Source organism: Saxophila tyrrhenica, assembly GCF_035928015.1.
Source record: "Saxophila tyrrhenica strain CCFEE 5935 chromosome Unknown scaffold_15, whole genome shotgun sequence".
Classification (NCBI taxonomy): Eukaryota; Fungi; Ascomycota; class Dothideomycetes; order Mycosphaerellales; family Extremaceae; genus Saxophila; species Saxophila tyrrhenica.
Window position 1 is genome coordinate 578,917 of NW_027041747.1, and position 27,939 is coordinate 606,855.

At 55.8% G+C, this 27,939-nt stretch overlaps 15 protein-coding genes across 15 annotated transcripts; 9 read left to right on the forward strand and 6 right to left on the reverse strand.

Moving 5' to 3' along the window:
• Positions 1 to 390: 390 nt before the first annotated feature.
• LTR77_008852 (uncharacterized protein) lies at positions 391 to 1,634 on the forward strand (the record flags this gene model as incomplete). The annotated part of the gene is made up of 2 exons (XM_064806081.1): positions 391 to 499; positions 598 to 1,634. 2 exons carry the CDS (start codon positions 391 to 393, stop codon positions 1,632 to 1,634), a joined length of 1,146 nt encoding a protein of 381 aa, XP_064655940.1.
• An 878-nt stretch (positions 1,635 to 2,512) lies between these two features.
• On the forward strand, positions 2,513 to 3,196 carry LTR77_008853 (uncharacterized protein; the record flags this gene model as incomplete). The annotated part of the gene is made up of 1 exon (XM_064806082.1): positions 2,513 to 3,196. The coding sequence occupies one exon, from the start codon at positions 2,513 to 2,515 to the stop codon at positions 3,194 to 3,196; it is 684 nt and encodes a 227-aa protein (XP_064655941.1).
• A 1,314-nt stretch (positions 3,197 to 4,510) lies between these two features.
• RLP24 (ATPase-activating ribosome biosynthesis protein) lies at positions 4,511 to 5,137 on the forward strand (the record flags this gene model as incomplete). The annotated part of the gene is made up of 2 exons (XM_064806083.1): positions 4,511 to 4,515; positions 4,567 to 5,137. The coding sequence occupies 2 exons, from the start codon at positions 4,511 to 4,513 to the stop codon at positions 5,135 to 5,137; spliced, it is 576 nt and encodes a 191-aa protein (XP_064655942.1).
• Positions 5,138 to 5,256: 119 nt separating this feature from the next.
• On the reverse strand, positions 5,257 to 6,129 carry LTR77_008855 (uncharacterized protein; the record flags this gene model as incomplete). Its single annotated transcript, XM_064806084.1, has 1 exon — positions 5,257 to 6,129. One exon carries the CDS (start codon positions 6,127 to 6,129, stop codon positions 5,257 to 5,259), a length of 873 nt encoding a protein of 290 aa, XP_064655943.1.
• A 681-nt stretch (positions 6,130 to 6,810) lies between these two features.
• LTR77_008856 (uncharacterized protein) lies at positions 6,811 to 8,190 on the forward strand (the record flags this gene model as incomplete). The annotated part of the gene is made up of 2 exons (XM_064806085.1): positions 6,811 to 6,913; positions 6,971 to 8,190. 2 exons carry the CDS (start codon positions 6,811 to 6,813, stop codon positions 8,188 to 8,190), a joined length of 1,323 nt encoding a protein of 440 aa, XP_064655944.1.
• Positions 8,191 to 9,003: 813 nt separating this feature from the next.
• On the forward strand, positions 9,004 to 10,019 carry LTR77_008857 (uncharacterized protein; the record flags this gene model as incomplete). The annotated part of the gene is made up of 2 exons (XM_064806086.1): positions 9,004 to 9,481; positions 9,541 to 10,019. 2 exons carry the CDS (start codon positions 9,004 to 9,006, stop codon positions 10,017 to 10,019), a joined length of 957 nt encoding a protein of 318 aa, XP_064655945.1.
• Positions 10,020 to 10,567: 548 nt separating this feature from the next.
• HEK2 (RNA binding protein, heterogenous nuclear RNP-K like protein) lies at positions 10,568 to 11,691 on the forward strand (the record flags this gene model as incomplete). Its single annotated transcript, XM_064806087.1, has 2 exons — positions 10,568 to 10,949; positions 11,000 to 11,691. 2 exons carry the CDS (start codon positions 10,568 to 10,570, stop codon positions 11,689 to 11,691), a joined length of 1,074 nt encoding a protein of 357 aa, XP_064655946.1.
• Positions 11,692 to 12,396: 705 nt separating this feature from the next.
• Positions 12,397 to 13,084, reverse strand: LTR77_008859 (uncharacterized protein; the record flags this gene model as incomplete). Its single annotated transcript, XM_064806088.1, has 3 exons — positions 12,397 to 12,745; positions 12,904 to 12,933; positions 13,005 to 13,084. 3 exons carry the CDS (start codon positions 13,082 to 13,084, stop codon positions 12,397 to 12,399), a joined length of 459 nt encoding a protein of 152 aa, XP_064655947.1.
• Positions 13,085 to 13,515: 431 nt separating this feature from the next.
• On the reverse strand, positions 13,516 to 14,902 carry LTR77_008860 (uncharacterized protein; the record flags this gene model as incomplete). The annotated part of the gene is made up of 2 exons (XM_064806089.1): positions 13,516 to 13,957; positions 14,016 to 14,902. 2 exons carry the CDS (start codon positions 14,900 to 14,902, stop codon positions 13,516 to 13,518), a joined length of 1,329 nt encoding a protein of 442 aa, XP_064655948.1.
• Positions 14,903 to 17,109: 2,207 nt separating this feature from the next.
• Positions 17,110 to 17,643, forward strand: MOH1 (protein yippee-like moh1; the record flags this gene model as incomplete). Its single annotated transcript, XM_064806090.1, has 3 exons — positions 17,110 to 17,112; positions 17,247 to 17,342; positions 17,410 to 17,643. 3 exons carry the CDS (start codon positions 17,110 to 17,112, stop codon positions 17,641 to 17,643), a joined length of 333 nt encoding a protein of 110 aa, XP_064655949.1.
• Positions 17,644 to 17,774: 131 nt separating this feature from the next.
• Positions 17,775 to 18,600, reverse strand: RPS7A (ribosomal protein S7A; the record flags this gene model as incomplete). The annotated part of the gene is made up of 3 exons (XM_064806091.1): positions 17,775 to 18,141; positions 18,228 to 18,310; positions 18,436 to 18,600. The coding sequence occupies 3 exons, from the start codon at positions 18,598 to 18,600 to the stop codon at positions 17,775 to 17,777; spliced, it is 615 nt and encodes a 204-aa protein (XP_064655950.1).
• A 441-nt stretch (positions 18,601 to 19,041) lies between these two features.
• On the forward strand, positions 19,042 to 22,376 carry LTR77_008863 (uncharacterized protein; the record flags this gene model as incomplete). The annotated part of the gene is given in 2 exon segments (XM_064806092.1): positions 19,042 to 22,321; positions 22,339 to 22,376. The coding sequence occupies 2 exon segments, from the start codon at positions 19,042 to 19,044 to the stop codon at positions 22,374 to 22,376; spliced, it is 3,318 nt and encodes a 1,105-aa protein (XP_064655951.1).
• A 505-nt stretch (positions 22,377 to 22,881) lies between these two features.
• On the forward strand, positions 22,882 to 24,037 carry GST2_3 (Glutathione S-transferase 2; the record flags this gene model as incomplete). Its single annotated transcript, XM_064806093.1, has 7 exons — positions 22,882 to 22,961; positions 23,016 to 23,186; positions 23,257 to 23,311; positions 23,365 to 23,582; positions 23,646 to 23,676; positions 23,733 to 23,882; positions 23,966 to 24,037. 7 exons carry the CDS (start codon positions 22,882 to 22,884, stop codon positions 24,035 to 24,037), a joined length of 777 nt encoding a protein of 258 aa, XP_064655952.1.
• Positions 24,038 to 24,100: 63 nt separating this feature from the next.
• LTR77_008865 (uncharacterized protein) lies at positions 24,101 to 24,724 on the reverse strand (the record flags this gene model as incomplete). The annotated part of the gene is made up of 3 exons (XM_064806094.1): positions 24,101 to 24,239; positions 24,314 to 24,615; positions 24,671 to 24,724. The coding sequence occupies 3 exons, from the start codon at positions 24,722 to 24,724 to the stop codon at positions 24,101 to 24,103; spliced, it is 495 nt and encodes a 164-aa protein (XP_064655953.1).
• A 1,013-nt stretch (positions 24,725 to 25,737) lies between these two features.
• Positions 25,738 to 27,549, reverse strand: LTR77_008866 (uncharacterized protein; the record flags this gene model as incomplete). The annotated part of the gene is made up of 1 exon (XM_064806095.1): positions 25,738 to 27,549. The coding sequence occupies one exon, from the start codon at positions 27,547 to 27,549 to the stop codon at positions 25,738 to 25,740; it is 1,812 nt and encodes a 603-aa protein (XP_064655954.1).
• Positions 27,550 to 27,939: the final 390 nt, after the last annotated feature.

Here is a 27,939-nt window from a genome sequence, read left to right on the forward strand (position 1 = left end):
ACGGGCCCGAAGACCCCATTGAAATCATTAGAGGACTCTTTGTCTCTCAATCCCCTGTTCCCCCTGCGACAGCACCCAAATATTTGCCCCCATGAGGAGCTTGAGTGGTAGGAGGTATTCGACGGCATCAAGGACGACTCATTCCACGAGACAAGTGCCTTCAAGACATGGCGGCCTCATTACAGCCGCACAGCGACCTCCCTTATCGGCATGCAGCTCTGCTCTACTAGTCTGCGGCTATTCGAGCTTGCCCTGACAGCGAGGTCATACACCTGTACGCTTCATCAGCCGTATCTTCACAAGGGAAAAGTGGTAAAGTATTGTCTTTCATTGGCTCCATTGTGCATTCCCTCTTGTTTCATCTCGTCTTTTGTGAAGGAGAAGAGCACCATGGGCGGCGTGCCGGCGCCTATTCCGACCCGGAATCCAGAGGATGCAATACTGTGTGTTGAGGACTTGAGAAGGGCTGCGTTGAAGAAGATGCCGAGAGGAGTCGCAGGTAAGAGTGTCCTGCTGCCGTACCGTGCTTCTATCGCCATCTCCTCCACAGAGAGGTCCAAAGACAAGCGAAGAAATCAACTAATACGGCTCTCGAAGACTTCATCAACTCTGGTTCCACCGACCAGCTTACTATCCACGAGAACACAACAGCCTACAACAAATACCGCGTCCGAAGTCGCGTTCTTATAGATGTCTGCAAGGCCGATACATCGACAACTTGCTTCGGCCAACGCATGTCCTTCCCTCTCGGCTGCTCACCAGCTGGCATCCAAGGCCTCGCCCACCCGGACGGCGAGCTAGCAACGTCTCGGGCCTGCTCCAGCAAAGGCGTTCCTATGGCCATCTCTAGCTTCGCCAACTACCCTATCAACGAGGTCCGCTCTGCCGGCCTCAGCGCTGGTCCCATCAAGCACGCAATGCAGATGTACACGCTGAAGAACCGCGACCTCGAAGCGAGCATAATCCGCGAAGCAGAAGCCCAAGGCTGCACTGCCATCTTCCTCACTGCGGACTCGCCCGTTCTTGGCGTCCGCTACAACGAATGGCGCAACGATTTCCGCACTCCGGATGGACTGGGCTTCCCGATCTACGGCTGGGATACCGAGAAGATCCGTAAGCAGACGCATGACGATAGCTTTGCCAATCTCACGGATGATGCGCACAGCTGGGCTCGCGAGGTGCCTTGGTTACGGAGTATTACCAAGATGGAGATCTGGATAAAGGGTGTCGTCACCGCAGAAGACACGCTGATGGCGGTAGGGATGGGCTGTGATGGGATCGTGGTGAGCAATCATGGTGGACGGCAGCTAGATGGAGTTCCAGCAACAATCGATGCACTACCAGAGTGTGTGGCAGCCGCAGCAGGGCGGATACGAGTGCACGTTGACGGCGGCATTCGGTCAGGAACAGACATGTTCAAGGCGGTTGCACTTGGGGCAGAGTTCTGCTGGGTAGGGAGACCCATCTTCTGGGGGCTGTCTCATTCTGGACGAGAAGGGGTGGAGTTGATGCTCGAAACGTTCCACCAGGAGTTCAAGAGGTGCATGCAGTTATGTGGCTGCAACAGCATCAAGGACATTACTCCAGCATGTTTGGGAGTCGTGAGGAGCGATGGGCCGTTGGCGAGGCTTTGAAGGAAGGCCAGATCTGCTCCTTCCCAATGCGGTACTTCCAGCTTTCACATGCTACTCACCCTCGTCATAAATGCACCGACAGACATCCTCACGGAGCGGCCGGCGTCAAAACCGGTACTGTTGTCGATACTGGGTACCGCCAAGATGCCGATTGTATTGGCATGACCGCACCCGAAGGTCGACCAGTTTATTCTTGCGTTCAGGCCGCGGTGTTCTCGCTCGCGAGACGTCTTAAGTGGCTCTAGTAGTGTATTTGGCTTTGCAGTCTCTATCCGTACCTGATATTGCGTCCTCTTAACGCCGTTTGTCGTCAGGTCTCTACCGTTCCGCCAAGGCATATCATCATCCTCAACCCCACCTGTCAGCCCCACTTCCATCTCGACTCTACAACGTCACGAGTGACTTTAACAACAGAGTATACCTCACCACCTAACACCGGTACCAGATACCCCGAACAAATATCATTCTTCTCACGCCTTTCCATCTACCGAACCACCTAAGCATCAACCTCAACAGCCAGCACACGCGAGGCGTTCCCGATTGCAGCACGTGGTGCAGTAGCGCGGCACACCTCAGGTGGAGAGCCCTGCGTCTGGGCCGCCCGATACCTTGAATCCTACGAGGCGCAGTGGTTAGCAGAGAGCCGCCGAGCATTGCTGCGTGCGAATTATCCGTGACGATCTGGCTCGGCGTCACGTAAGGTCCTCTTTCGGTGCTCACCAAGCAAGCACACGAGCAGGTCTGGTTTTGTAGAGTTGCTGTTACTATCAACACCTGAACCCTTCACTCATCCGCTTGACTACTCTGGAGCGTCAGTCAATTGGCACATATACACTCGGCACGCCATACCCCGAACTTCAAACATCACAGCCGCAATGATGCCGACCCGAGTCCGCCCTCCGCGACCAGCGATGTACAACACCCCCCAGATCCGCACCGGTGGATTTGGCGCTCTACAAGTGGAAGCCATCACCAATCGGCCCCTCTCCATCGCCCGCCGTCACCTCGCCGCATCGCAACTCCGCATGCGCGACATCGAGCCCGACGAGCTGTCCTCGAGCGAATGGGTGCGCTTCCTTGTGATGGAGGAGCGCGAGCGAGACAGGTGGATCACGGAATTCTGCCGCAGAAGAAGGGGCAGTAACGAGAGTACCAGCTCCAACGAATCCACTGATAAGGCCGAGGAAGCGAGGTTAGAGGCTGAGGACGCTGCGAGGGAGGAGAGGAGGACGTTGGTTGGCGAGGGGAGCTCGACCATGGGGGAGGTTGCGGCAGGGTCCAGTGGAATGGTTGCAGCTGTTGCGCCAGTGGGCAGCACACCGAGTGTCAGTCTGTGGGCGCGGCAGTTCGATGAGCCCAACGCGACTGGAGAGAACCCATATTCTGCGCGCAGACCACGGCATGCTAGGAGAACTGTGACGGAGGGAGTCGTTGAGGCACCGCCGACTTACGAGACTGCTGTCAGAGCAAGGACGCCGCCGCCGGCCTATGAGCCGAGGTCGGACGATGAGGGCGAGACTGCGTCGCCGCGGTCGCCGCGACATGTGCGGTTCGTCCTATGAGCGTGTGTTGGTGATCTGGAATAGACAGGACTGCAGACGACCAAACGACCGACGGACGACATGTCGATGAACGAGCGGTAATCTTGGATGAGCTGATTCAAAGAGACGGCCTTAGCTGCGGACCCGAGCCTTCGGACCGCCGAATGGCGTTCGAGGAGGACCAGATGAGTTCAGTGTGTTGGATAGGCTAAAATTTGCTTTTGCGTTGCTACTAGAGCGGGCATTCTGGGGCGTTGGAAGCCGATCCTGTTTGTGCCACTGGCGCTTCTGAAAGTGCTTGAAGTTTTGGAAGCGATGAGCACCTACCTATTCAACTTTTAGGATACTGGTTAGAATCTTACCTCTAGTTACCACCTACCATAATCTTGGTGTCCCGAGCGTGAACAGTGCCCTCCAACCTCTATCGTACAGGCTGGCAGGAACAGCGAGGGACAAGCGAAGTCCAGATAGGCCCGTAGACATGTATGATGGTGACTCGGCGCATCGACAGGTTGTTGTCCGGTAGAAATGTTTTGAGTGGTGATAGTCGCTCACAGTATGCCGTACAAAGTCCGCTGTACATGCTCCCCAACGCCGTCGCTAAAGAGCCCTCACAAACACAACTAGTCGGTCTCATGCAGCGCCCTTCTCCAGAAATTCTTTCGCCTCGTTGATCTTCGTCGCAAGGTATGGGCTTCCGCCTCGATCGGGATGGTTTCGGATCATGAGCTGGCGGTGCTTCTTGCGGATATTCTCTTTCGTTATACCTCGCTCCCTGTCACAAAAGCCTCATCAGCGCTGTCTCCTCGCATCGACCACGCTCTCGTTAGGGTGGTGTGACCTACTGCGTCTCGAGTATCAACGCCGCCTCCCGCCGGTTCATCTTCTGCTCGAAGCCGCCTTTATAGAATGCGCGGCCGATTGCGTTGGTGCCGCCTCGATATCTTCGGAGTGCTACTAAGCCTGCGCGGCCCTGTGTTGGGAATTAGATGGCGTTGGGTGGCTAGATTGGTCGGGGGCAATCGTACGAAGAATGCTGCTGCGGCGACGCCTACGCCTACTGCGATCGCGGTGGCCATCGGGGTTGTGCGGTAAGGGTCGTGAGGTGGTATGGATGTAGGTAGAAGGGTTGTTAATCGAAAGGATGAGGCCAAAGGACTGTATCCTCTGCTTCGTCTCCCGGGAGTGTCGATGTTCGCCGCAAAGTTGAGCTGCCTCTTTCAGCGAAGGAGGCTAAGCGAAAGCGAGACCGAGAGCCGATAAGATACGAACTTTTCTCACTCTCGACGACACCAACGACAGCACACCCAAGTCCGCCGAGGAGCCACCGCAACCATGAGGTATTTATACACCAAGAGTCGCTCGTATTGATAGCTAACGAAACATAACAGAATCGAAACCTGCCACTTCTGCTCCCGCCCCTGCTACCCCAGCAAAGGCATCACCTTCGTGCGCAACGACGCCAAATCCTTCCGCTTCTGCCGCAGCAAATGCCACGCCAACTTCAAAATGAAGCGCAACCCGCGCAAGCTCGGGTGGACAAAAGCCTTCCGCCGTGCGCACGGGAAAGAAATGACCGTCGACTCGACCCTACAGTTCCAGCAACGGCGCAACATTCCTGTGCGGTATAACCGTGAGCTGGTGGCGAAGACTCTGCTGGCGATGGAGAGGGTAGAGGAGGTGCGGAGACGGAGGGAGAGGGCTTTCTATAGGAAGCGGATGGAGGGGGTTAAGGAGAAGGAGATTGAGAAGGATCGGAAACTGGTGGAGGAGAATCAGCATTTGCTTCCGCCGCAATACCGGGACCAGGTCGAGAAGGTGCTGGCGGAGCCGGAGGCGATGGAGGTCGAGGAGGAGGTGCTGGAGGAGAAGCAGAAGGGAAAGATGAAGACGAAGAGGAAGCAGAAGTTGAGGAGGGACGGGACGGTGGACGAGGACGAGGAGATGGAGGTGGATGCTTGAATGTACACACTCTTGTGACGACCTGGGGCTTACATGCCTATAGGAAAAGGCATCATGAGAATGAACTTCAGCGATGGCGCATGAGGCGTATCCGTTACTTTTATAGGCATATCATGATCTTACACCTTCCCCTTCCCTCTCTGCTCATCAAGCCACCCAACCACCAATCCAACGTCCTTCACAACCGCCCCAGGTACTCCCATCTTCTGCGCCCACATCGGCAGTACACCCTTCGCATCACTAGCCGTTGCCATCTGCCACACCACCTTCGACCCTTCCTCCAGCAGCTCACCCCTCTCGATACTGCAATAGATCCCAGCCGTAACCTTCGAATCATCACGATACTTTACCCCCGGCAGCCCTTGCGTCCCAACAGGTATTTGCACCACCAGAAACTCCTTCTCCTTCTTCCCCGTAATCACCAGAACAGAAAAGACTCGATTGTTCAATGGCGGCGGTATCTTATGACACATCTCATATACCCCAGCATGTACATCTTCCCACCCGCCCTCAACTCTCCTCCCGCTGCTCTCGAGCTGCTCGTCCCAGTTCAGCACTTCATGCGCATCCAGAACATCAGGCGTATAGTCCTTCTCGTGCTGACTATGGTCCACCCTCAGCGCAAAGTCGAATTCCTCCCAAGTCCCCGTGCCTTTCTCCGCCTTGTTGTCGTGGGTCGACTTCCGCGCGAACCAGTTCTCGGTCACTTCGCTCGGGACACCGCTGTCTTTGGGCAAGGCGGAGGCCGGGATGTCTTTGGCGGAGAGCTCGACGGCGGCAGTAGCGGGCGCGGAGTGCTTTTCGATAGATTTGACGTCGAAATTCGCAGGAGCGTAGCCCGTCATGAAGATGTTGGCTTCGGCTAGAGCGGACGCGGCGAAGGAGATTATTGAGGTGTCGTTGGCATCTTTGAGGGAGGGGTGCGATGGGAGACTGGAGGGTGAGAGGTTGCGCAGGCGGATAAGGGGGCCTAGGCCTGCTGATGTGGCCATGCTTGGGGTATGGTGAAGGAGAGGGGAGGTAATGGAATGAGTGCAAGAAGTGAAGACGTAGACCAGCTCGAGTAGATGACATATACTGATCCTGCTCCTACCTCAAGTCGTCATACCTTCGTTTGGCTCGTATCGCCGCGATGCGACATTCATCGGAAAATACACGCGTCGCGGCTATCTCAGCATTACGATGGATTGAGCGTGGTAAAGGTAACTACCTATGTATTCGTAGAGACGGAGGACAAATCGGTCTTCGAAACAAGGAGGATGTCTGGGCGGTGACGGGGACATCTTGACTTCACGTGCCTTGCGACAACCACCCACACATGTCCACTTCTTCTCTCGCTGCCATTGAGCAGGCCATGGCCATACCCACAGTAGCGAGGCAGCTCATGGCAGTATCAAAGCGGCGAGAGGGAGGAAGCGGCAACAGCTGACCAGAATTCATCAGCTCCAGCCATTCTTTTGCCGTTAGTCACCATCAACATCCAGCCATACCTTCATTGACGTTAGTATGGTGGGTCTTGCTATCGTACTCTGAGCTGCTCTCTCAGCCGCCAGGATACTACTGACCCTTCCCGCGTGAGTCATTTGGTGATATCAAGCGGTTTCTTTACACTCACCTAGGCCATCATTGCTGTTCCGTACTTCTACTTGACCCATTGAGCACAATTGGGCATCATGGGCTCCAGAGCCGACGAGGCAGATGACTCGCCCCTTCAATGCGGTGCGGACGCAGCAAAACACTTCGCTTTTGCCGATGGCTACAGAAACCTGAACCACGGTATGCCCCCAAATGAATAATGAATCGGCTGTAAAGTCAGAGCTAACACCCCAGAAGGCTCCTACGGCACGTATCCCAAGGAGGTCCGCTCTGTCCTTCGGGACTTTCAGGAAAGAGTAGAAGCCCGTCCTGACAATTTCATCCGCCATGAATACCGGACTGGTCTGCTCGACAAGTCCAGAGCCGCTATCGCAGACTACCTTGGGATTCCACCCAACTCATGTGCTCTTGTTCCAAATGCGACGACAGGCGTGGAGACTGTCCTTCGAAACCTGGTGTTTGAGGAAGGGGAAGTGATGATCTGCTTCCCAGACGTCTACCCTGCGTTCGCCAACACGATGGACTATCTCTCGAAACGAAGTCCTCTCGAATTCCGCCAGATCGATTACACGCTGCCGGTATCTGACGATCATGTCTGTGAGATGTTAGAGAACACCATCAATGCGATCAAGTCGCAGAACAAGAGGCCCAAAGTCGCCCTCTTCGACACCATCTCTTCAATTCCTGGTGCACGGATGCCATTCGAGCGTCTCACGGCAATCTGCAGATCCAACAACGTACTCGCGTTAATCGACGGCGCACACAGCGCCGGCCAAATACCCTTGGACCTGAACGCACTCGATCCGGACTTCTTCGTCTCGAACCTTCACAAGTGGGGATACGTTCCTCGCGGGTGCGCCGTTCTCTATGTGCCGGAACGCAACCACCACATAATGAAAACGACGTTACCCACAAGTTTTGGTTATGGCGCATCGTTCGCCAACAACTTCTCGGACACTGGAACCTTGGATAACACACCTTACATTTGCGTTCCTGCGGCCTTGAATTGGCGGAAAAGACTCATGTGGGGTGACAAGAAGGGGGATGAAGCTGTCAAGGCGTATCTCCCTTACCTTGCTCGAGAAGGCGGAGCAGCTGTGGCGAAGTATCTCGGTACAGAGGTCCTAGAGAACGACGAGAGGACGCTTGGGAACTGCAGTCTCACCAACGTGCGGTTGCCGCTGTCAGTCGATGGCATTACTGGAGGAGACTCTGTCAAGGTGGAGAAGATCACGGCATGGATGATGCGACATATGATTGAAGAGAACGAGACTGCAGTGTATGTGTACTCGTATGGTGGCAACTGGTGGGTGCGGTTGAGCGCGCAGGTGTATCTTACGAAGGACGATTTTATGCATGCCGCGAAGATGCTTGAGAAGACGTGTCAGAGGGTGAAGGATGGGTCGTGGCAGGGGAAGGATGTGAATATGGACGCTGTCCGGCTGGCCGAGCAGTAGGTCCTTTGATGAACAACTGCAGTCTTGAACTTGCTCTAGCTTTCAGTCGTCCACGTTGCGTGTGATTGTCCTTCAGGCCTTGAACCTGAATCGTCATCGTCTGACGTGAATGAGCACTGGCCAGCCCCCAAAAGCCCACCTCAGCTCGCGAGAACGTCTATTTCCTTTGCCCTCACGAACCATCTCTTGTCCATCCGCTCCTCATCGACTCTCGCAAAGGCCATTCATATAACGAATTTCTGACAAACGTCGCGTTATCTTCAACCAACCTACGTCCGCTGCCGCTGTGATCAGTAGCACTCGGTTTTTCGCGCCCGGCTTTGTTGGTTGCAAGAAAGCCGGACGACAAATACACCCGGACGCCACTCACAACACCACTTTGCCTAGAACGACATACCACAACTCCGGACCTTGTGGTCTCCAGCTTGGTGGCTTGCGCTTGTGACTAAGTTGTCCAACCGGAGCTAATAATTCAGGACATAGCTGGGAGCTTCTCAGCTCTCCAATGCTTCCGTAATAATCCTGCGGAGGTATTGACGAGGGCTCCAACTTCTCTTCGCTGTGTTTGCTTCTGGGCATAACGAACGCGATGGTTAGGTAAGAAGTTTGCATGTGCAGAGTAAGTATATAGTGAGTAGGTGTCTCTTCGCAACTTTCACTCCTATCCATCAGTTCTCTCAGCAACCAAGCAGCTTCACAGCTTCACCGAACAATACAGTCTACATCGACTCCCAATATATGAACGCACTGAAGAATAGCTTTACAAAACTTCCCACACGTCGACCACAGCGCCCAGCTTCTACCACAGCAACAATGTCATCAAAGAAACTCATCACCGTCTTCGGCGCCACAGGCAACCAAGGCGGCTCAGTGCTCGATGTCGTTCTCAGCCGTCCAGACCTCCAAGACAGATACAGCCTCCGTGGCATCACTCGCGACCCAGAGTCCGACAAATCCAAAGCTCTGAACGAGAAAGGCGTTGAAATGGTCAAGGCCGACGTTGACGATCTCGAGGCTGTCAAGGCCGCCGTGAAGGGCTCATACGGCGTCTTCGGCGTCACGGACTTTTGGAGCATCATGGACAAGGAACGTGAGATCAAGCAGGGCAAGAACATATTCGAGGCATCGAAGGAGGCTGGGGTGAAGCACCTAGTCTGGAGCGCGCTGCCGTACGCTGAAAAGCTCACGGAGGGAGCGTTGAAGCATGTGGAACATTTCGACTCGAAGGCAATTGTGGCGGAGTATGCTGAGGCTAATAAGGGGGCCATGTGGGTGTCTCATGTCATGCCTGGTAGGTCTTGCACACCACTCATCGTTTTGACGAATTGTTACTAATGTGATGCTACATAGCCATGTTCGGAGACTCCTTGACTCGAATGACACGAGTCCACGAAGGCCAAGCAGCGCTCAGCATGCCATTCCCCTCCGACTCGATTGCATGGCCGCTCATCTTCCCACGCCGCGACTACGGCAAATGGGTCATGGGAGCCTTCGAAGCTGGAGAGAGCGCCAATGGTGCCTTTGTAAATGCTGTCAGCACATGGACGACCCCGAAGGAAGTGGTGGCTGCGATCACGAAGAACGCAAACCGCGACGTCGCTTTCAACGCTCTACCGGGCAACGTATTCACGAGCATTATGCAACAGGCGATGGGAGAGGTCGTTGGCGAAGAGCTGTCGGAAACGATGCAGCTCATTGGGGGGTGGAATTACTACGGCAAGGAAGCGGAGAAGTCGCAAGGCGATCATGATAAGTTCCTGCTGAAGGACGCTGAGTTGAGCTCGTATGAGCAGTGGGCGAAGGAGAATGGGCCGTTCAAGTACGAGTAGAGGTTTGGCAGCGCACATGTCGAAGCATGACGATTAATCAATTGATACATGAACTCGTGATTGCACTTGAAATTCTCCAGTCCTTCCTCAACAGCTGCCCTGCAGATGTGCTTTCACATGATTGGCACGGTTTTCGGAAGGAGAGGCCCACCGCCGGCAGGTGAAGCTTCCCTGTCACAAATTCGCGAGTCTGGCAGGCGATCAACAAAACCAGCAACTCTTTCCCATTCTTCTTCCCGACCTCACCTTTTCTCTTATGCACTGACACAGATAACAACAACATCCTGCCTCTTCGCCCACACCACTCATCCTCCTTCCCACCCGCTCCTCCCTCCACCGCCCCGTCAATTCCAGACACCTCATCATCCCTCTACGTACGTGCATACCCCACCTCTGCACACTCATGGCTAATTGAAGCACTATACAGCAGCTCCTCTGACCACACCAATCCTTCACCTCGAGCCTTCTCGACCTCACCCTGAGATCGCCACCCTCGAACCTGAACGACCCTCTTAACCCAACCAATTCACCCTCATCACTCACCTACAATGTCTGCCGAAGACCTCTCCCCAGGCGCGGACTCGGGCGTCGACCAGCTTGGCGATAAGCTCGGCGGCATGGGCATGGATGACCAGCCCCGTACCGAGGAGGAATATGCGCAGTCGCAGCTCACCCTGCGTGCTATCGTCACGTCCAAGGAAGCCGGCGTGATCATCGGCAAGGCCGGGCAGAATGTTGCCGACCTTCGTGACAAGACTGGGGTGCGCGCTGGAGTTAGCAAGGTCGTGCCGGGGGTGCATGACCGCGTCTTGACAGTCACGGGTCACTTGACGGGCATCTCGGAGGCTTACGGGCTTGTGGCGGATGGGCTTGTGAAGGGAGCGCCGCAGATGGGCATGGGGGGTGTGGTGGCGAGTCCTAACACGCATCGTATGTTTCCAATTTCAATGGCGGCAAGCACAACTGCTAACTATATGCAGCGATCCGACTCCTCATCTCGCACAACCAGATGGGCACCATCATTGGCCGCCAAGGTCAGAAGATCAAGCAGATTCAGGATGCCTCTGGAGTCCGCATGGTCGCCCAGAAGGAGATGCTGCCGCAGTCCACCGAGCGCATTGTGGAGGTCCAAGGCACTCCGGACGGTATTCAGAAGGCTGTCTGGGAGATTGGCAAGTGTCTCATCGATGACGAGCAGCGTGGCTACGGCACTGTGTTGTACAGCCCGGCTGTCCGCGTTCAAGGCGGCGCTCCCGGCGCTCCACCGCTCAACGGCAATGCTGGATATGGTGCTCCTCGCAGCTTCAATCGCACTGGCAATGGCGCCGACTTCACCGGAGCTCCCTCCTACGCACCGCGTCGCAGCATCGGCGCCGAGTCCGGTCCTCCACCTGTCGTCGAGGAAGGCGAGGACATTCAGACCCAGAACATCAGCATCCCCGCTGATATGGTTGGCTGCATCATCGGCCGCGGCGGCAGCAAGATCTCCGAGATCCGCAAGTCGTCCGGTGCTCGGATCTCGATCGCCAAGGCGCCTCATGATGAGACTGGCGAGCGCATGTTCACTATTACCGGAGGCCCCAGCGCGAACGAGAAGGCTCTGTACCTCCTCTATGAGAACTTGGAGGCCGAGAAGATGCGGCGCAGCCAGATCCCCGAAGCCGCTGCATAGAGCGCTCGCGGCTACGGGTTCAACTTCGGTGCACAACACTCCCCAACCCGCACGATCCCGCCAGTTCTTTTCGGTGCTTGAAAAAACTCTCCCAGCACTCCTGACCACGATTTCTCCTGGCCAGACCTCTCATGCGACTTGCCCTCTCTCTCACTCAAGCTCGACTCTCCTTCTCGACATCTTACGACTCTATTACGACTCATGCCTTCCGATGGCAGCAGTAACCCATAATCCCGGACCACCACAACAAAAGCACTTCTCTTACGACGATACGATCTCACTCGACTCACTACTCGCCTCACATCACGTCACATCACATCCCTGACCACCGACCGACACCACCAAACATCTCTCCACGAAGCGAAGGAACTTTGACGACTGCCCGGCAGCCAGCGATTGCTTAACACGGCAGAGGCTAACCCGTCAGTTGTTTAGTGCCATTGTTGGAATGGCTTTCTGATGACTTGCTATTTTGCATAGCGCTATACCATTTTCTTACGTGTATGTAGAGCGGCTTTTTGCGTTGGCATCACATGCAAGCAGCTGCTCTCTCGGATGAGAAGCGGGGATGGGAACGAGATATGAGTATCGAAAAGCTTTCCGCATTCTCGCAGTCGTTTCATCACTTCGCTGTGAATGTTCGTCCTCGAGCCTCGTTACTAGAACCCCTTGCCGGCTTCGTTGGTGACCTGGCTGCGCTCCCACCTACGCCCCCTTCCCCTTTCCATCTCCCAGCCTCCACATCTCCAGCGCATAACCCACCCACATCGCCGCAACGATACCAGGAAATAACAACTTCTGTTCGCCACCCACGCCAAACTCCGGGTCGGTCCAATCTGTCCCCGGGTACAAGATCGCACACATCCCCGCCGTACAGTAGAAACTCCCCACCAGCGCCGCATCAAAGACACCTCGCTTTGCCTCGGCGACGGTGGCGCCCTTGCCTGAGGAGTTGGAGGTGAGGCCAGGCCGGATCATGAACCAGATCGAACTCGCGGCGAGGCAGACGCCGAGGGACATTGTCTGGCCGTTGTGGAAGCGCGCATGCGGCGGCCTGGTTTTCGCGAAAGACGTTAGCTTAGTCAGCTTGCTGTATTGGGGGAGGGTACAGCGCCGTGACATGACCCATAGAGATCGTTTCGGCCGGCCAAGCACTCGGAGGCGTTCAGGTGTAAGAGGGAGCAGCGACATGTTCCAACTCAATATACTTACCAGCGGGGATTGAGGACATGTGTCTCCGACCTACGAACATTAAGGCAAAAGGGTCAGCGAAAGTCATCGAACTGAAAAGGTGGTGTCCAAGAGGTTATTACCAGTCAGCCAGAAAGGCGCCGACGCTGTAGGAGAGGTTGGCGAGGGTTATGAGAATGCGGCCGGGGGTTAGGAGGGACATGGTTGGGCCTTTTGGTTGTTGTGGTACGAGACTTGTGCTGGTGGTGATTCAAGCGTCGAAACCGAAGGGTTGTCGTTCGCTTTTCTGGAGACCTGATCGAGTGGTCGAGCAGTTTGATATATATCCTACCTCCTCTGCAAACTAGACATCGCCTCGCCGCTGGTAAACTCGAAGGAGGAGCGAAAGTTTGTCAGCGTTCAATGTTCGAAGACCCGAAATGTCCGTAGGAATCGATTCGGACCCCACACCATGTCAGCAGGGTTGATCGCGTGGGAACGCTTGTTCCGCACTTCATGACTCGGTGCTCCATAACATTACTTCCATGGGATTTGCCAGGAGGTAGAGAAGCTTTGACTGCGCGGTCAGGCCGAGGAAAAGTTGGCTTTTGTCAAAATCTACATGTATTGATTCTATCAACTCCGCGCAAAGCGTCATGTGAACCAGGAACCTCCAGCACGAGATTCACCCCCACGAGTCGTCAGCATATACGTCTCCTGAGCCATATGCTTTCCCTCTCCCCATGGAACAGACTCTAACAGCACACCCTTACCCTCCTGCGCTCGCTTCATCGACAGCCTCGAGTCCTTCAAATGTCTCGGCAGAGGCTCAGTTCCGTCACCGTCACTCTGGGTGACCTCTTCGCTGAGCATCGCTACGCGGCTCACGCGGACGATAGTCGAGAAGTCGTTGCTGAAAGAGGCGCCGTTCAGTACGAGAGCGACCGTGCCAGCGACGACGGAGAGGAGTGTAAATGCGATGGCGATACCGTAGGCTAGCCAGAGCGTTCGTGCTGCGTAGATGTAGATATTGTGGGTTCTTGTTGTTGTTACGTCTGCTTCGAGAGGGGGTGCGTAGGCTGAAGTTGGGTTCGGCCTGCGAGGTGGGCTTGTCAGCTGCTGGAGTGGTGATTTAGAGGAAGAGAGAGACTTACTGCAGGATCTTGTCACTCAGGAGACTTATTGTGATGTTTTGGAACAGCTTTTCCAACGCTGTGGCCAGGGGAAGGTGGTCCAAGATGGTGGCGTTGTTGAAGAGGCCTTCGTACTCGCTACCGAGAGATGCGTCCACTAAAGCGGATAACGAAGGTATGGTGGAGTCTGCTCTAATGTCGTAACCCTGGAGGAACGCTAGCTCGTTGCTGTTCTGCAAAATGGTGCCGAGAAGATTGGTTTGTGGGTCGATGCCGGGCGATATAGAACTGGTATCCAGTCCTATGGTGCCTTGAACTAATCGGTTGAAAGCATCTACAACTGCCTGGTAGGACCAGACCCGAAGTACTTCTGGCTGAAAGAGACATTGCTCTCCAGACAAGTTCAAAGTACTGCATGATGCATTTTTTATCTCGTCGAGACCAATCTGGAAGTCGTTCCCTCCATTGGTTGGGTTCATGGGACCTGTCACCTGCTCAATAGGCAACAAAGGTAGATCGTCTGGTTTCTGGTTGCGTGTTACAACGACCTGTTGACCTCCGTTGACATACTCGAACTTCGCGGACAGAGAAGTGTTGAAGACCTGGCACTCGATGAATGTGGCGTCCGACAGGACTACCTCCGAGAACCCTGAATACGAACTCGACTGCCAGGCGCAGCCGGCCGGTATGATGTGACTCGGCATCTCCACCGAGTTGGAGAACAGTCCCGGCATTACCGCCAACATGAGGGTCGCAGGCCTGCCGAACGACAGATGGTCTCCAAGCATTGGAGGTGGTAAAATCGTCGCGGTGCTGGAGCCGTTTGTCCCATTGGTCGCGGTGCGGTTGGTCGCGCGTGAGGTATTGGCGAAAGGGACGTATCGATCTCCTTGGGGGACCCAGGCCATGTAACTCCACGAGTTTAAACAGTTGTCGTAATTCTCGTAGTAGAACTCCCATATGTTCCTTGAGAGCTTGTGGTGCTTTTCTGCGGAGACTGTGTCGCAGCGAAGGTCGGGACCTGCAGAAGACATTAGTAAACTTGCTTGGCTCAGCTTTAGGTGCAGCAGTACCGTAAAAGTCAATTTCCCAGGTCGCATTCAGTGCTGGAGATTTGATGTCAAGGATTTCGCCTTACGCAGCTACCGCATTGGAAATGCGCTCCACGACCCGGGAGGGCCCACGGTAGGAGTAGGTGTAGAAATCTTCTTCGTTGAGATAAAGGTATGACAATGATCCTGAGTAATCAGGAAGCGTGGGCGGAGATGGGAAGTTGAAGGTTGTGAAGTCGAACTTCGGAACTTTGTGCAGAGCCTGTGTCCTAGTAACAGCGCTCTGGACTGACAGAGTAGCTGGGGTAATAATCGCGGCTATGGGTATCGACCTGGCCCGGACATGTCAGTCGCAGGATCCAGCTGCCAATATCGCAATAACCTCACCATGCAATTACAGCCAACAGGAGCATTACAGGGTACCTAAGCCATACACGAGCTTTGGACAGAGATCGGAAATCCTGTGATACCGAGAAGATGGTGTCAAGGGTCGTCAGAGACTCTCCCTTGGTAGAAGTCCTGATTGATCTCCAGAATAGCTGCGTATATGCGATCCAGACGGCGACAGCCAATGCTGCTTTGACGAGAAAGGCGAATAAAGTGCCAACGGCAGTATTGAACCTTTGCTTAGGTACATCGCTTCCGCCGATCGTGTAGGATCCGGTGGGAGCATTGGTGCCTGCAAGATGGGCGTAGAAGATGTGGTGGCCAGCCGCCAGTATGACCCCAGCTAGGAGGGATGCATACATAGGCGCCGCACTCGTGAGCAGCGAATGCTTTCTCTTTTTCGCATCCATCTCCTCTGGTTCGCTAAGGCGATATAATGGGCCTGTTGACGAGCGGGATTTTGGAGAGAGATGTGAGGAGAAAGAGATTGGAGAGGGGAAAGATACAACGACCGAGAGTCTTGCGAGGCGCAAGGCTGTAGAACCTACACGCCCGCGGAACACTTACAGAACCGCAAGGCTGCAAAAACAGCCATTGCTGTCGTGCCATGCAGCGCTATCGATCTAGCCCTGCAGCATCGCGCAAACGTAAATGTTATGCCCATGTGCACTTCTCTCGAGATGCGGTCCAAGTGAGTGAGATCTCATGAAGCCGTTCCGGACACATGTTCGATGCTTCGCCCTAGGACCCGTATCTACCTCACGGAGGCTGATCTCATTGTCGTACTGCACCGGTGCAGCGCGGCTGTCCAACCAGTTGTGGCATATGGCTAGCAAGCCACCACGATTTCGTGAAAGGCTGCCGATCCGATAGGTCTGGTCAAAAGGAAGAGATGTGTGATCTAGACTCCAGCTCACGCGCTTCCACATGCACTGGCCGAAGCCTATGCATCTTGTAGTGACTAGTCTGAGGAGCGCTCGCTTGTGGCGCTTCTGGAAGACGGCATCTTCGCTCCAGACTGTGGTCCCCTAGATCTAATCAGTTATGCCGGAAAGTAGTCAGCACTGATCGGTATACGTGTGGTCGTAAGGAGGTAGGAGACAGGGCTGACGTTGACGCTGACCCCACATCTTAAGGCGGAGGGGCGTCCGTATCGCTCTTGGTTGATGCAACCACCAACGTAGAACCATAGCTCTGCTCTACTCTACTCTGCATTGCTCTCCTGCATCTCCTCGACGATCTGACTCCGCTGCCGACAACAACTCCTCTTCCCCTGGTGATCCTGATCTGCGACCTACGAGCTTGACTCTCAACCCCCGACCTCGGACATCGCCGTCGTCGGAACGGAAGCCGGCAGCAAGCTCCAAGTCGACCTGTCCGCTGATCAGACCTGCGTCGAAGCTACACCACTACCTGACGGTGTTCACTGAGGGCTGCTTGACCTACTTCGAACCTACACCACCACCTGACGGTATTCGCTGAGGGCTACTGGACCTACCCGTTCGATCATTTAAGAAGCGGGAAGCTCGGCCACTTGGACCGTCACTCCACCTCGCCTTACAGTTCGACTGCACTCCAGCCCTTCGACAACGCTGCACTGCCCATCGACACCTCAAGACGAGCAAACGGTCTCAAGAGCAAGCCGTAGGCAGAGTGTCCCATCCTGATCCTCCAAGATGGTATGCAACGTCCTTTCTACATGCTACGAGTCCCCTTCCCCCCATCTCTCCACAAGCTTCACTTCACTCTTACCCCACCCCCACGCGCACTTCACTTCCTCCTTCGCCCAACTGCTGATACAGTAACTCTGCAGGGCCTCGCCTACAACGTCTACCTCAACGCGAAGAAGATCTACGGCTGCAAGAACTGCAAGACCCATCTGGCCGATCATGACGAGATCATAAGTAGGGTACGTTCTCTCCCATACCTCACGCTCCCAAGTACCATGCACTGACAGGTGCGGTGATGATTGTTAGAATTTCCGAGGCCAACATGGCAAAGCATACCTCTTCAACAGCGTCGTCAATATCCAGCAAGGCGAGGCAGGCGAACGAAACATGACGACAGGCAGACACGTGGTGCGAGACATTGCGTGCAGGCAGTGTCGAGAGGTGGTGGGATGGAAGTACGACCGGGCGTACGAGAGCACGGAGAAGTACAAGGAGGGGAAGTACATCTTGGAGCAGGAGTTGTTGTGCCTGGTGAGCTGAAAGTGCTCTTGCATTTGGTTGGTATCTATCATGAGGGCCAGCAGCCATGATGAGCTCGAGCTGTGCCCAATGACCATGTCCTTCGCATATGCCTCTCTTGCACAGATCCTACAGCCACGCTCTCACTCCATCTAATAGTCGGTCTGCGTGCTCTGCGGGAACTCGAAGACGACACCCTTGCCCGTCAACCGCTTGTACACCTCCTGGTACGTGTCGAGCCTGTAGTCCACACCACCGCGCTCCTTCTCGTCGAGCACGACCTTGAGGAGGCGGCTGCCGTCATCGCGGGTGCGCACGCGCTTGCCGACGATCTCGACGGGGTAGACAAGGTCGGCGAGGATGGCGTCGTGGACGGCGGTGAGCGTGCGGGAGCGCGGGCGCTTTTGGGTCTGGGACGTGCGGCTGCGGTTGCTGCGCTTGGGGCGGGGCAGGATGCGGCGGGAGGCGATGAAGAGGACGTGGCGGTCGGAGAACTTCTTCTCAAGCTCGCGGGTGAGGCTAGTGCACATGTCAGCACTGTCCTTCAGGTGGGTGAGGGCGGGTATAGCTGGAGCGCTTGGCCCTGTGGGATGGATGTTACTTACCGCTGCTGCGAGCGGTGCCATCCGACAAGCAGTGGAACCGGCACGAAGATGACAATGGCCTTCCTGCCGCTGCCGACCTCGATCTGTGAAGAATCCTGGTGTCAGCGCTGATGGCTGCCCAGTGCCCACCGCCTCTTCTGTGACATATCGAGGTGCGTTGTAGGTGTCCTTCCTGACTCTGTTTCTGGTGTCCCTGATCTTATCTTACCTCGCGTGCGGACACGAACTGAAGAGGACGCAGAGCGCTCTTCATATCGGGGATGTTGGTCTCAAGCTCGTAGAGGGCGGTCGCGACATTCTGCTCGATCTCGGACGGCTTGGCCCGCGAAGGGCTGTTGGGCGCGATCTTGTTGAGGGCTTGAGGAGAGGCCATGTTGTCGGTGGTGTGGTGGGAGGTGGTGTGGTCGTCGTGCCTGTCAGAGACGTTCGAATGAATTGAACTCGAAATAGCCGGCGTGTGTGCCAAGCCACTCCCCGGCAGCAAGTTTTGCCGGTGTCACGCTAGCACCCGATGGAGAAGCTGGCCAAAAAGCCTAATTGGCAAGAGCCAACCAGCCTCGACAGCCCACCCTAACCCTTCTCTCCCCAATCGTCTCGTCGTCTCTGCAAAGCACACCGACACCTCATCCACGGTTCGCAGCATCACTCAGCGCATCTGCTACCACTATCACACGTACTGTTCCGCTTGGTACCACTATCCAGCACCTCTTACCACTGGAACGCGACCACTGGACGCCAGCTTCCCCTCTCCGCTGATTGAGGCTTATTGCGCCCATGGGAACAGGATGATAAGCCGGCCGCTTTGCATCTCATTATGAATGCTGTTCACTCTCTCGACACCCGGACTCATTCACACCAAGACCACCCCTCTCCCGTCCCGTCTATCGAAGAAACCCACCAAGATTTGCCCGATGCGCCAACAGCAGCAGAACAGGAGAGCTCAGCTCATGCGACCACGAATGGCGCCGACGAGCACAATGACTCGGAGGCGGAGACGGAGATAGAGTCACCTGTTAAGAAACGAGAGGCCGAGAAACAACAACAGCAACAGCAAAGTGCTCCAGCCGTCAAGCCCGAGAAGCCGCAGAAGAGTCGCATAGGAAGCCTCCCGGTACCTCAGGATGACGACGATGATGCCGAGTCTGTCGCTTCGCCAATGGATAGTACCGAGCTCAGCATTGGCAAAGCCACCTCGAATGGAGGTGATGTCAAGCAGGACGAGGACGAGCACATGAGAGATCGAGATGACACCGATGGCGATAGCGACGAGCTCAGTTCGCCGCAGTCGGAAGATGATCGCTCGCAACCGCCGTCGCGTGCTACCTCAGAACAACCCCAGCAGGGTCAGAACGGCTCCTCTGACTCGCCAAATCCGCGAAAGAGGAAGCACCGCGCGAGCTCAGTCACCCTTCCGAGCAGCAAAAGGCAGAGCATGGATCCACCGAAGCGCACATTAGCACGAGGCCGACACAGCATGGGTGTCGACGACTTGGGCTCGCACAATCGCTCACCTTCTCCGAATGCGCGCTCGCATCGCCGCACTTTTTCGACACAATCCGCCATCGACAGCAGCACCCGCAAGCGAAGATCCGTTCCTACCCTGCCTGGGCGTGAGGTCAAGTCCGCAAAGACATGGGACGAATCATCTACTTCGTCCGACACTGCCTCACGTGGCCAGCAAGACGAGTCGAAACGTCCACAACGCGGCGGCAGCACTCGATGGTCTTCCGCTACGCCTGGCAACCGCCCTGGTGGACGTGAGCATAAGCGGCATGTCAATAAGTACGGCTTTACGCGCCTAGCTGAGGCGTGCGAGGACGGAAATGTCGAGGTTGTTAAGCAGTGGAAAGAGAAAGACCCGGAGCAACTTGAGCTCGCAGAATTCGCTGGCAACAAGCCGCTCCAGATTGCTGCGCTGAACGGCAACGATGAAGTAGTCTCATATCTTATTGAGCAAGGCTGTCAGATCCACTGCGCGAACGTGGATAAAGACACACCTCTGATCGATGCAGCTGAGAACGGTCATCTCGGCGTGGTCAAACTTCTCCTCGATGCCGGCGTGGACCCTCTCCGACAGAATCAGAAAGGCCAGCAAGCCCTGGATGTTGTTACGGACGACACCGAGGATGCCACATCGATCCGCGCCGCGCTGCACAAGGCCATCGACCACTGGAACAGCAGCGAGGCCAAACAACGCCGCGAGGAAGAAGAAGAGCAACGACACCGCGCGGGCCCTTCAAAGGAACTCCACTTCATGGCACGCTCGTACGAGAACCTCTTAAAGCTGGTGCAGAATAACGATCGCAACGGCGTGCGGGAATTCCTCGCTGCGCGCGTGCCCGTGGACAACGCTATCATCGCCGCCGCTGCGCGTACAGGAGATTTATACCTCGTGAACATGCTGCTGGCGGAAATGACGGAGAAGAAGGCGAGCCAGAAGCCGGAAAAGCCGATGCTGAGCGTGTTGGGTACAAGCCATTTCGATATGGTAAAGGCGCTCACGGAGCTGGACAATTTCAACGCGACGTGGAGGAATCGAGCTGGCAAGACTTGGGCGGACATTGCCGAGGAGAGGATGGGGCCGATGTGGAGACAGGAGAAAGAGTTGTTGGTGAGGTTGTATGAGGCGAGGGGTGGCGCGAAAGATAGGCGGTCTAGCAGTCCGGTTGCTAAGCGCGATGGGACGAAGAGGCGGCTTGGCATGGCGAGGAGGGAGGAGGAGGTCAGCACTCCAAGCAGTAGCGATGAGGAGAAAGAGACTGAGGGAAGGGCAAAGAGAAAGAATGGGAGGAGGTTGATGAGTCGAAGGGACATGCGCGCGGTGGGCGGCAAGGGCGGCTTGTCCGATTCCGATGATGGCGAGGAAGATGCCGAGGGCGAGATGGACGTTGACGAGCCTGAGGAAGCTGCTCATGCAAAGCACTCCAGTACAGCTGCAGAGGAGGACACAATGAAGCCTCCCGACACGCCGAACACAAGGAGGCGGTTGAGAAGCAAGAGCATCTCCTCGCCAGCGCAGGCTGCTCCGACGCTGGCGTCGCGGAAGGCCAAGCTAAGAAGGCGGTCGAGCTCGTTGCGGGCTGCGCCGGAGTTGCCAACGCTGAAGGAGGAGGATAAGGACCTCGATCAGGACGCGCAGCCATCTTCGTCTCAGTCGCAACAACAGCAGCAGAAAGAAGAAGAAGACCAGCTGAAGAAACAACACCAAGAAGAAGCACTCTTCCGCCTCGCCGAAGCGCAACGTCTCGAAGAGAAGCGCAATGCCGAATCAGCAGCCGCGGAGGAAGCTAAACGCGCTGAAGAGGCCGCAAAGAAGGCCGAAGAAGACCGCATGGCCGAAGAGCAACGCAAAGCTGAGGAACTCGAGAAGCAGCAGCGGGCCGAGCAAGCTCGCAAGGATGCGGAGGAGCGCTCGAGGCTGGAGGCGGAGGCAGAGCGGGAGCGGTGCGATTACGAGACGCAGGTGCTTGCTGCTTTGCCTAAGCCGTTAGCTTCAATGCTAAAGCCGACTACTCCTAACCCAGTCTCAGGACAGGGCAGAGCGAGCGAGCAACTGCTACCTCTTCGCGTCATTGGGTCGTCGCCAATGGTTGCGCCACAAGCTGATACGAGTGACCCATGGGTCCTCAATCTCGATGCCGCGCCTCTCCTCGACAAGCCCACTGGTCTACAGTTGTTCTTCCAGGTCGAGAAGCCTGGTTACGCCGACTCTGTGGTAGAGCATTGGAGGACGGCGCCTCTGCAGGAGCTGGACTGGATGGCTGTTGATCAAGGACTCGCGAAGTTGGCTTTCTCCAAGCACGAAGACGACGACACCACGCCCGATGGGGACGCCATGCACGAGGAATACGAGCTCGAAATGTCCGAAGAACTCCGCCGTGCTGCTGCGCGCTATCGCAACTTCATGAACGCTAAGCACGTCCTTCGTCGGAGCGATTCGCCGGTTGCGCTGCGCAGAGTACGGCTCAACGACGTGCGATCGAATCTGCATCCCATGCTGTCCCAAGCCGAAGTCGAGGTCGACGCGCTCTCACCCGCCCATCAAAACCTCTCGGTCAAGGATCAGGACGGTCGAAACTTCGTCGACTGCCTCCGTGAGTACTGGGAGCAGGACTCGTCGAGGATGAGGAAGTGGGGGGCGCTAGGTGAGGGTATGGACGGGCAGGTAGTGGGGTGGGATGAAGTTGTGGTTGTGCATGAGAAATGATTCAAGCAACTGGGACTGCGCGAAATGCAAGGACATTACCAAAAAGCACAACGGTGATGCGTGCGTATTGTAAGATTTGTAGATGCAGCCGCACCGCACGCTGGGAGTGAAAACGGAGCTGTAAATAGCATGGTATATGATATGAGACGAGGTTTACGCGCAAGATCAGCCGCTGCCAGCCCTACAACTGATGAGCGTGATCCAGTTCCTTGCCTCCGTCTGCCGGAGTCGGATGTCACCTCTTGCCCAAAGCGGGGTTGTTTTGTGGGCGATGATGTCGCTGCGATGCTGAGGAATCATCCATCCTCGATGCGGCCGAGGGGCTGATGCTCGTCGAACAGGTAGGTCTTCTGGGTCAACATAGCAGGAGATTATAAAACGAAGGACAGATCAAACTCGCAACACTGTTCATATCGACCGCAGTCTTGTTAAAAAACAGCAGCAAAAATGTCCTCATCCGACCTCCACCTCTATACTACACAGACGCCTAATGGGATCAAGATCTCCATCACCCTGGAGGAACTTGGGTACCTTCTTCACTCCCTCCTACTGGTTCTCGCTCTCAGCTAACCATGCCTCAGACTGCCGTATAAAACAACCAAGATAGAGTTCTCGAAGAACACTCAGAAGGAGCCGTGGTTTCTCGAGATCAATCCTAATGGACGTATTCCGGCGCTGACCGATACGTTCGAAGATGGCAAGACGATAAGATTGTTCGAGAGCGGGGGGATTATGCAGTATCTTGTTCAGAGGTGCGTGTCTACTCTTGTTCAGACCTAGGGAGGAACGGGTGGCGAGGGACGGCTGCTGACCATGGAGTAGATATGACAAGGACCACAAGATCTCCTACCCAGCTGGAACCAGGGAAGCTATCGAGGTACGCCCCTCCCCTCCCCCTCTTCCCCTCGTCTATGCTGAACGACGGAGTAGATGACCAACTGGCTCTTCTTCATGAACGCCGGCGTCGGGCCCATGCAAGGGCAGGCCAACCACTTCACTCGCTACGCCCCGGAGCAGATCGAGTATGGCATCAACCGGTACCAGAATGAGACGAGGAGGCTGTATGGGGTGTTGGATAAGCATTTGAAGGATGCAGGGACAGAGTATTTGGTGGGGGATAAGTGTACGATTGCTGATATTGCGCATTGGTATGTCGAGTGACTGTTCATTCTGGCGATGAAGTGACGAGGTTGCTGATTCGAAGTTATTAGGGGCTGGATCTCTGCTGGTGGATGGGCTGGTGTACGTAATCTTCCTCCACAAATTCACTAATGGAGTGGTTGACTAATGCTGTATAGATCAACATCGACGACTTCCCAACGCTCAAGCAATGGGAAGACCGTATGTGGGCAAGGCCAGCGGTACAGAAGGGTGCCAATGTGCCTGATCCGTACAAGATGAAGGAACTTCTCGCCGACAAGGAGGCCATGGAGAAGCATGCCGCAAAGGTACGCCAGCTCATTGCGAAGCAGAGTAGTCATTTCTTGTTTGATGCTTTGCGGGGAAAGGCGATTGCTGACGATGCCTCTAGAGTCGTGAGTGGGTGCAGCAGGGCATGCGCGAGGAGGCTGAGAAGAATAAGGCGAGGGCCGGTGGGAAGTGATGGCTTTAGCTCTATCTACAGTGCTCAACGCAGGAGGAAACAAGCAGTGTTGAAGACCTTGCTCTACAGCACACCCACTTCAGTGGTCTTTCCAGTGGTTCCGTCGTACGTATATCCGATCACCTCCAAGTCTCTCGGCAAGTACGGATCAGCCTTGATCTTCTCCATATCCTCTCTCACGCTCTTCTCGAGCGTCGCATCCCTGCACAAAGTCAGTCTCTTCTTCCACATCTCCTCGCAGTCGATCCCCCGTTCAGAGAGTGAAAAGATACGCACCCACTAAAACTCCCAAACCACATCCCCCCCACCTCCCCCTTCTTCCCCTCGTCCAACCCCGCCCTCTCCCCAAGCAACTCCCCCACCCTCTCATCCGAGAAGTTCCTCAGCCCGCAATCCGCATGATGCACCACCGCCACCGCCCCGACCGTGTTCTTCCCATTCCCCATGATCCCCGACAGCACCCTGATAGACCTCAGAGTGTCTTCGGTCACACGTCCACCAGCGTTGCGAAGAACGGCAGGCTGGACGGGGGAGGTTTCGGAGAAGGCCCAGAATTCGTTGGGGTTGGCGCGGGGGTCCTTGGAGGGAGGTCAGAGATGGAGACGGAAAGCAGATCCAGGGGATAGGGCTTACCATGCAGGAGATCACCATCGTGGCTTTGACGTTGGGGAAGGCGGAGAAGGGCATGGAGGGGTGGTGGTGGGCGGCGAAGTCACTGATCAATGGAGTATTAGTACCTAGCCGGGGATTGCTGGGTCAAGGAGGAAATGGTACTCGTTGCGCTTGTTGATCTCGCGGATCTCTTGGGCGGACATGTTGGTGATCGCGTAGGGAGCTGGTAGTCTCTCTGGGTGGAAAGTTGACAGAAGAGATACGATGTGATTCTTGCTGATGTATTTTGGACTGCTTCAAGGCTCGATGATAGGATTATATGACATGAGGTAACCGGCTGCCTTTATACCTTCTCTCTCCCCTTCTGCCACTCCCCTCCCTGGAACGTACGCGATTCAATTCTAGAGGAGTCTCGTAAGCTACATTCTCCCATCCCGCTCACCTCGAAGACTCGGGCGAGAGCAGCCATCCAGCTCACTAATCCCATACCACACACCTCGACCGAGAAGCTGTTCACTCAACAGCGCACTATCCTGCCGGCCGTGAAAGCTGACCAACTTCGCCGAGCTTGAAAAGTAGTCAAGGGTGGTATTTGGAAGGCTGACAGATACCCGCTCACTGCGGCTTGAGGAGCGGGAGAGCATGAGGTCAATGGAGGGCGTAAAGGTACTGCATGTATGTACTGGTTCCGGGCTCAAGCATCAGCGAAGCTTTTCAGCCGTGCAGGACGGGAAGGAGTCGGCCCTAGGGTTTGACGCGCGGTGAATCCTTCCGTGGTGATTGTCACGACGCTGATCATTTTGTATCTCTTGCAAACGATCGACGGGCGAAGGATTCAAGCGTACTGTACACGCAGCTTTGTTGTGACTGCATCGAGATACCTTGAGTCAACGAGGTAAGAGTAAGGTGTTGTAGCCACGCCATCACTGGCTCCCAGCTCCCCAAGCTACCTAAACCTGTACTCAGAAACGAAAAAAAGCCCATGACCTCGCTCATCATAGCCACACAAGCAAAGTACAGTGAAGAAACCGGCCGTCACACCAGCGATAGCACCTTCGCTCGCACCCACACCATCCTCTCACCATTCACTACCACGAGAAAGCCTCCTCGAAAAAGTCCATCTCCGTCTTCTCACACCTCTCCCGCATCGCCCGCCGCAAATCATCACTCATACTCCCCGTCCCGCAACAGCTCACCGCCATCGCGCCGACCTGCTGCGCCTGCTCCTTATCAATCAACGCCCCGACGTCCGGCTTGCCCGGGAACATCTGCACGCTCGAACTAGGAGAGTGGATTTCCTTGGTACTCCGAGGACGGGTGATGAAGAGCAGGATCTTCAGAATGTCGCGCCGCTTCTCCATGCCCAGGATCTGCGTCATCCACGGACGGATCCACTCCAAGTGCTCCGGGGACTGGATGATCCAGACCAGCGTGACCTTGCGCGTGGCGCAGGTGCCGTTGGCGTAGGCGGCGACGAGGTCGCGGACGTGCGGGACTTGGTGCGTGATGCCGACGCCGGCGGCGAAGAGCATGACGGTGCCGTAGGATTGGAAGCTCTGGCTGCCGTACGGGCCTTCGACGTAGGCGGTGGTCATGAATTTGCCGCCGGGTGACCGCTCGGCTTTGGCGAACATGGTGTCGGTGAAGCCGGTGCGGCGGCGGATGATGAGGGACATGCTGGTGGTTCGGGTGCCGAGGACGTCTTGACGGGCGGAGGGGAGGCTCTTTTCGCTGCCGAGGCGGTCGACTTCCTGGCTCCAGGCGAGGGAGAAGGGGTGGCTGGTCCAGAGGCCGACCGAGGGCATGTACATGTAGACGTGCTGGCCGGGGCGGAACTTCCAGGGATTGGCGACGCGGAGGGTGATTCTGACGGCATCGCCGGGAAGGGCTTCGACTTCGGCTTTGGTGACACCACGGCCGATGTTGCGGCGGACGAGGGACCAGATGCGTGCGAATCGCTCAATGGCCCAGCAGATGATGACTGGTAGTAAGAGTTGCTTCTGGTGTGGCAGTCCCTCCAGATGCATCCAGAGCACGACGAGCGATGTAATGACGAGTATAATGTGAACGTGCAAGAACGTCTCGTAGAAGGCATGGCGAACAATCGATGGCGATTGCAAAAGGATGGCGATGAAAGCGCAGACACCGATAGTGCCGGTCAGGATCATCGGGCTGGCAGCCATGGCGCCCTTGATCGCGGCCCAGCCCTTCTCTGGGTCTTCAACAACCTCTTCGGCCATCCAGAAAGCGCCGTGAAGGACGGCCTCGAGGACAACAATCCTACCAATCCAGCGGTGGATCATGTTGTAAGTATCAAAGCTGATTCCGAGCAGCCAGATGAGCGGGTTGTTGCGGCCGGCAAGAACAAAGAGCGGGATCATGTTGAGCACAGAGAGTGTGCCCGTACGGTCGCAGGCATCGCCGAGCCAGGTCAGCGTGTCTCCATGCCAGTTGATGTGCATTGCGCATGTAACGGCGTTCATGACAAGGTAGCCAACCAGGAAGAAAGTCTGAGCTCGTCCTGGGAGAGTACCAACATTCATTGCCGCTGAGAGCTTGAACTCGCGGTTGTGTCTTTTCCGTAGCAGTGGAGCGACGATGAAGTTGCGCTTGAAGCTCGCCCATCGCTCGTCAGGGATGGTGAAGTACTTTTGCTTGCTATCGCTCGAAGTGCCGTGGTTCAGGTTCGCTATCCGGCGAATGTGGTGCAGGAGTTCTGTGGTCCAGCGGTAAACCAGCATCACACCCACAATGGCAGCCCAGGTCCAGGCAGTGTATTTGCACATGTTCCAGTTCTCTGCCCATGCTGCGTAGTCGGCCGCCGTAGGCTCCCAGTCTCCGTCGGCGAGTGCGAGTGGTAGAGCAGCTGCAACCAGCAGCGCCTTGGAAGTGAACGTCATGTCGATATGTTTGAGTGGTTCGGTATCGAGACTTGTCGGTATTTGATTCCACTTATGAGTGGGAGGCAGTGAACAAGTCCGTCGTTGTCGTGACCAGCACGTGTCGAAGGTGGGAGGCTCGGAGAAAGCGTGAGAAAGGCCTGGTCGTTGGTATGCGACCGGTCCCGGCTATCTCGTCGTGTGTCGTGTGTCCTGTTCAAAGAGGGTGAAGCCGCGCAGCAGCGATGCGTCCAGCGTGGTGGAGCGGCCGGTGTGAAGAACGAGTGTGAGGTGGTGGCAGTCCTTTGTCCAGCTTCTGCGGGAACCGGTCTAGACTTCGGGGACAGGCAGGACGATGAGAGAGAGAGTCGGGAGGATGGGGAGGAGAGGGACAGCACCCGCCGGTGGTGC